The 5,380-nt window shown below is 38.2% G+C and overlaps 1 protein-coding gene across 3 annotated transcripts in view; it reads right to left on the bottom strand.

Annotated features, from left to right (window-relative positions):
• Positions 1-1,836: 1,836 nt before the first annotated feature.
• pcdh9 (protocadherin 9) overlaps positions 1,837-5,380 on the bottom strand; it is a 406,959-nt gene continuing 403,415 nt past the window's right edge. For all 3 annotated transcript variants that reach the window (XM_030122700.1, XM_030122701.1, XM_030122699.1), the window contains one exon: positions 1,837-3,937. In XM_030122700.1, coding sequence (XP_029978560.1) covers positions 3,567-3,937 — 371 coding nt within the window. In that variant the 3' untranslated portion in view covers positions 1,837-3,566. The remainder of the gene's footprint in view (positions 3,938-5,380) is intronic.

Raw genomic sequence — 5,380 nt, forward strand, 5'->3', positions numbered from 1 at the left:
TTTTGTGAGAGGATCAAATTTTTCAAAATCAAATTAGCAAAAAAAAAAAAAACCTGACCTAATTGAGAAAAACAGATGTCATTTTTGGATTGAGTGGTGCAAAATGGTCCTAATTCAGTTGAAAAAACCTAGACAACTTGCATAAAACATTTTTTTGTAACCCAGTGTAATTATTATTTTTCAGTGGTTTTTGGGATGCAGATCCACTCATGGCCATCATTGGGGCTTCTAGCGCTTTACCATCAGCCAATACATATGAGAAAGTTTCCGTTTTGTTTGGTATGGTGATTGTTAAAAAGTTGATCCTGAAAGTGTGGAAGAAGGACTCAGTGCCCCCATTTGACTTTTGGTTGGAGGAACTGGTAAACACGCTGAGAGAGGGACAGTGTTTGAGCAGCTATGGGACTCTGTGTTAAAATTTCATCAATGAGGTGACTGATGTGAGTAACTGACCGAGCTGTTTTCTTCATTACATAGACTTTTCTTTCTTTTATTATGACCTCCGCAAAGTGCAACAGCAGAGGTTATGTTTTCATCAGGGTCTGTCTGTCTGTCTGTCTGTCTGTCTGTCTGTTAGCAGGATGACTCAAAAAGTTATGGACGGATTTGGATGAAATTTTCAGGAAATTTTGATACTGGCTCAAGGAACAAATGATCAAATTTTGGTGGTGATTGGGGGGGGGGGGTTGTTCGTCTGTCTGTTTGCAAGATAACTCAAAAAGTTATGGATGGATTTGGATGAAATTTTCAGGAAATTTTGATACTGGCTCAAGGAACAAATGATTACATTTTGGTGGTGATGGAGGCGGACTGATCTGCCTTGGCAGAGGTCTGCACGCTCTGAGTTACCTCTGCCAAGGAACAGCAGAGGTTATGTTTTCATCGGGGTTTGTCTGTTAGCAAGATAACTCAGAAATTTCTGGATGAATTATTATATTATTAGAGAGGGACAGTGTTTGAGCAGCTATGGGACCCTGTGTTAAAATTTCATCAATGAGGTGACTGATGTGCATGACTGACCGAGCTGTTTTCTTCATTACATAGACTTTTCTTTCTTTTATTATGACCTCCGCAAAGTGTAACAGCGGAGGTTATGTTGTCATCAGGGTCTGTCTGTCTGTCTGTCTGTCTGTTTGTCTGTTAGCAGGATGACTCAAAACGTTATGGACGGATTTGGATGAAATTTTCAGCAAATGTTGATACTAGCACAAGGAACAAATGATCAAATTTTGGTGGTGATTGGGGGGGGTGTTCGTCTGTCTGTTTTGCAAGATAACTCAAAGTTATGGATGGATTTGGATGAAATTTTCAGGAAATTTTGATACTGGCTCAAGGAACAAATGATTACATTTTGGTGGTGATGGAGGCGGACTGATCTGCCTTGGCAGAGGTCTGCTGTTACCTCTGCCAAGGAACAGCGGAGGTTATGTTTTCATCGGGTTTGTCTGTTTGTTTGTCTGTTAGCAAGATAACTCAGAAATTTCTGGACGGATTATGATGAAATTTTCAGGAAATGTTGATACTGGCACAAGGAACAAATGATTAAATATTGGTGGTGGTGGTGGGGGGGGGCTGATCTGCCTTGGTGCTTTTCTAGTTTGACATATGATTATTAATTTGTAGCATATTAATTTATTGTTGTCAGGACTGTGTTACTGTAAATTCATTGATGCACGGGGGTGGTGGTGGTAGTGGGGTGTTTTGTGTTGTTTTTTTGTAAAAATGAATAAATATGTATTTTTTAAAAAAAATACATTTCTAGCTTACTTCATTAGATTTGGCTTCAAATGATTAAGGAAAAAAACAAACTCCTGAGCCGATGATCCTGAACACAAATTAAGCATACACATAATTAAAACATTTATTGCAGTAGCTGTATACCTGTAGAGTAGTAACAAGGATTAACTGTTTCAGTATCTGTGATGTCAAACACCCTCACAACTGACAAACATACTGCGATAAGCAAATCACTCCATCCCACTTAACTTCTTTATATTGTGACATAAATATGAAAGTGCTTTACAAACTGAATGTCTCATTAATGCACAAATCAATTCTATTCCAACAAAATAAAATGACACAAAAATGATCAAGTTAATTTTAAAAGCTATATCTTTTAGCATGCTATTCCATTGTGTAATTTGCCTTCCATGCGTGGAATAAAACAAACCTTTTCAGACAGTGGAATGACAGACGATCTTACATTGTTGACCCATTATCTGCACATGCCATTGTATTTTTTTTTTTAGAACCAATGACTTGATTTTGTCTCTGAATTTGGCAAACATTCAATGCATAAGGCATTTGATTATCAGAGATGATATTTTCTTTGTAGCCAACATGTTGTCATCATTTAAATAAACACAAGTCAGTGTTTGCAGAAGCATCATGAAGGCACAGTGATTAAAATGTTATCCTAAACCGTGTTTTCTTAATGGAAAACAATAAATCTGTGAGGAAACAATATATATACATACAGCAGGTCAAATAAATTGCAAGTTGCACTGAGGGATCGCTCAGTTAAATCACAATTTGAATAAAATCTATACAGTAATAAGATCAACGTTAGATAAAACATTTAGCCATTTACAAATATATTGCTATTTAATTGTACTGAACACTTCCAAAATCTGTTAATAGAGAGCTTTCAGAGCTTTTAATTTTTATAATGCACATATTGAGCACTGACATCCTTCATAAAAAAGGTCTTTTTAAAAAAAGTCTTGCCTGTGATTTTGCAGTAGTCGAAGAAAATTATTATGAAATATGGGCAACACTGAATATATTACGGGATGGAAATTTGTTCTGAAATCAACTATAGGGTTTTTAAAGAATTACGTAAATGTTTTTTGTTGTACATTATGCCACATTAAACATCATTATCGAGGTGAAATCCCATATTCCCAATGACAAGCCATTATGATGACAACAGCCAAGAACTGTCCTATTCACTGTGGTTATTACAGGTACATGATAGTGGTTAATAAGTCTTATTTACAAACACACAGACAATGACAGAATAAACAAGTGTCCACTAACAGTGTTATTAGAACAACACTTTCTGAAATGTATTTCCATTTTCTTTGATTGTGTCGATTAATATAGTCCTGAACAACTCAATAACAACCACACCACAAATATCTGTATATATTGATCAGCCATGGTAGTTTTTTTTTTTTTCTTGTAATTTGTTTTCATTTTCTCCATTTTACACATGTCCTCCCTCCACTTGTCCAAATCACACATGAAGTGGACAGGAAATGTTACACTGAAGAAATCCATGGAGGTTCATTTAAAAAAAAAAAAAAAAAAAAAAAGAAGAAGAGGTTTCCTATAGAGGCATAGTAAAATTGAATTGTAGAGAACACTGCATAAGCACTATAGTTTTGTGGCCTACATCGTACATGTGGCTAACACACTGCTGAAGCGTCGACTTAAGTGAAAGGAGATGAAACGAGAAAAAAACCCCAATAAAACAGGAAAAGAGGAGCTCGGGTGAGTTGCTTGGTCTGTTTACTGTGTCCAAATGGAAGGACTCCTCACAGCACACAGAAGCAGAGTGTGTTTTATAGCTGCTGGTCCTTTGGGCTGTCAGGGCAGGAGGCTGGCTGGCAAGACTTCAGACTCACCAGGGGAATATCAGCCATGCCGCTGCTGGTAAAATGTCCCTCTCCGCTCCCAAACTGCTTCCTGTCACCAAAGTGCTCTGACCTCCCGCTCTCATTTTTCCAGGTTCTGGTCAGAGTGTGTCCATTGAGGAGTTTGTCCTTGGGATTCCACTCCCTCTGAGATCCAAAGCTGGAGACGGGTGATTTGGGCTGCTGGTATGTTCCCATAGTCGGCGGCATCCAGCAGTTGTCTGAATGTCCCAAGACGAGGCATTCCTGTGTGCACATCTCTGTAGCTTCCACTAGGCCACGAGGTCCCAGGGGGCCATCTGAGGAGACAGAAGAAAAGCCAGGACTTTATTATCTACGTCTGAATTGTTTTCAGATTGTCCGATTTTTTTTCTCTCCAAAGCGTCTATCTATGAAAAGGCAACACCTTCACACTGACGCACTCCAGGATATGAGTTACATGCAAGTTTAAAGAGGAGAATTCAATTGACCGAGCAGCAGTAAGTCTGAAACATGAATTAGCTCTGCTTTCATGAGCTGAAGAGCAGGAGGGCTAGAAGGATCTTTACCAAGATGAAAGGATGAGTGAGCTCTCTTTGAGAACCATCATATGGGTCCACAGAGGAATTTACAGGGCCTAGAAAATAAAGTGTAAACAGACAGGCGTACACTATACTCTAATAAGGCATGGCACTCCACTGCAGTGGTGTTGGCTAATATTCAGGCAGTAATTAGGCGACCCAAAGAGTCTGACTCTGTTTCTCTCTTTCTTCTTCTATCATTGAATCACAGTCTTTTAAGTGAGTTAACAGTGTGTTTGTGACACTGCTTTCTGTACTGTTACAGTGTGTGGGAAAAGATGAACGCACATATACACCCACGCACAGTGAAAATCCTGTCGGCATAAATAGGTCTTTAGACAGTTTGGATGTTTTCCACACTTGGAGTATGAGTACAACAATAGTAAAACCTCATTCATTCTTGTGGGTTGATGTGAGTTTTTCACCGAATAAATCATTTTCAACCCTACCCCTAGGAAGAAAAAAAAAAAAAAAAAGATATTCAAGACCATGTTACATCTGACCAAATTATTAGCAGGATCATCATCTGTAATCCTCAGCCACCATTGTATGTCAGGCTTCACATCCATCTATTTCTGTCCTAAAATTGGAAATGACAACTATTTGCTCTAATTTATCCCTTTGTTTCGCCGCCAATTGACTAGTGGGATGATTATGTAACATTTCAAAGGGCTTTTTCTCAAACCACAGTTTAGATCTGTTTTTTTTTTTTAATTAACGTTACGTTATTTTTCAAATAAAGTAGTATTTTATCCTGATTTTTCTTGTTATCAGGTCAACTTGACTGGGTTTTGGCTCCAGAAAATTGCATTTCCACTTCAGGTATAGAAACCCTCAACATCACTTCTTATCTTAGCAACACAACATAAACATGTGACTGCAGCTATGAGTGAGTTCAGGATGGAACCTACTGGAAAATGTTCTGTTTTCACAGAGCTTGGCTTAGTGACTTGCATCACCCTATAATGACACACATACATGGTGATGGACTGATACCTCTACGTTGACAAAACGGTGATCTGCATGATGCTACACAGTGTTTAGTACCAATTTAGTTTGCTTGGTACCTCAGTGAAGGTGATACTAGGCATCTGATAGTACTTTGTAGCTGTCTCTCACATAAATGAAATGCAAAATCAAAGCTGATAGTGTGAGCAGAACATAACATGCTGCACACTTTTA

The sequence above is a fragment of the Sphaeramia orbicularis genome, chromosome 3 (genome assembly GCF_902148855.1).
Source record: "Sphaeramia orbicularis chromosome 3, fSphaOr1.1, whole genome shotgun sequence".
Lineage (NCBI taxonomy): Eukaryota > Metazoa > Chordata > Actinopteri > Kurtiformes > Apogonidae > Sphaeramia > Sphaeramia orbicularis.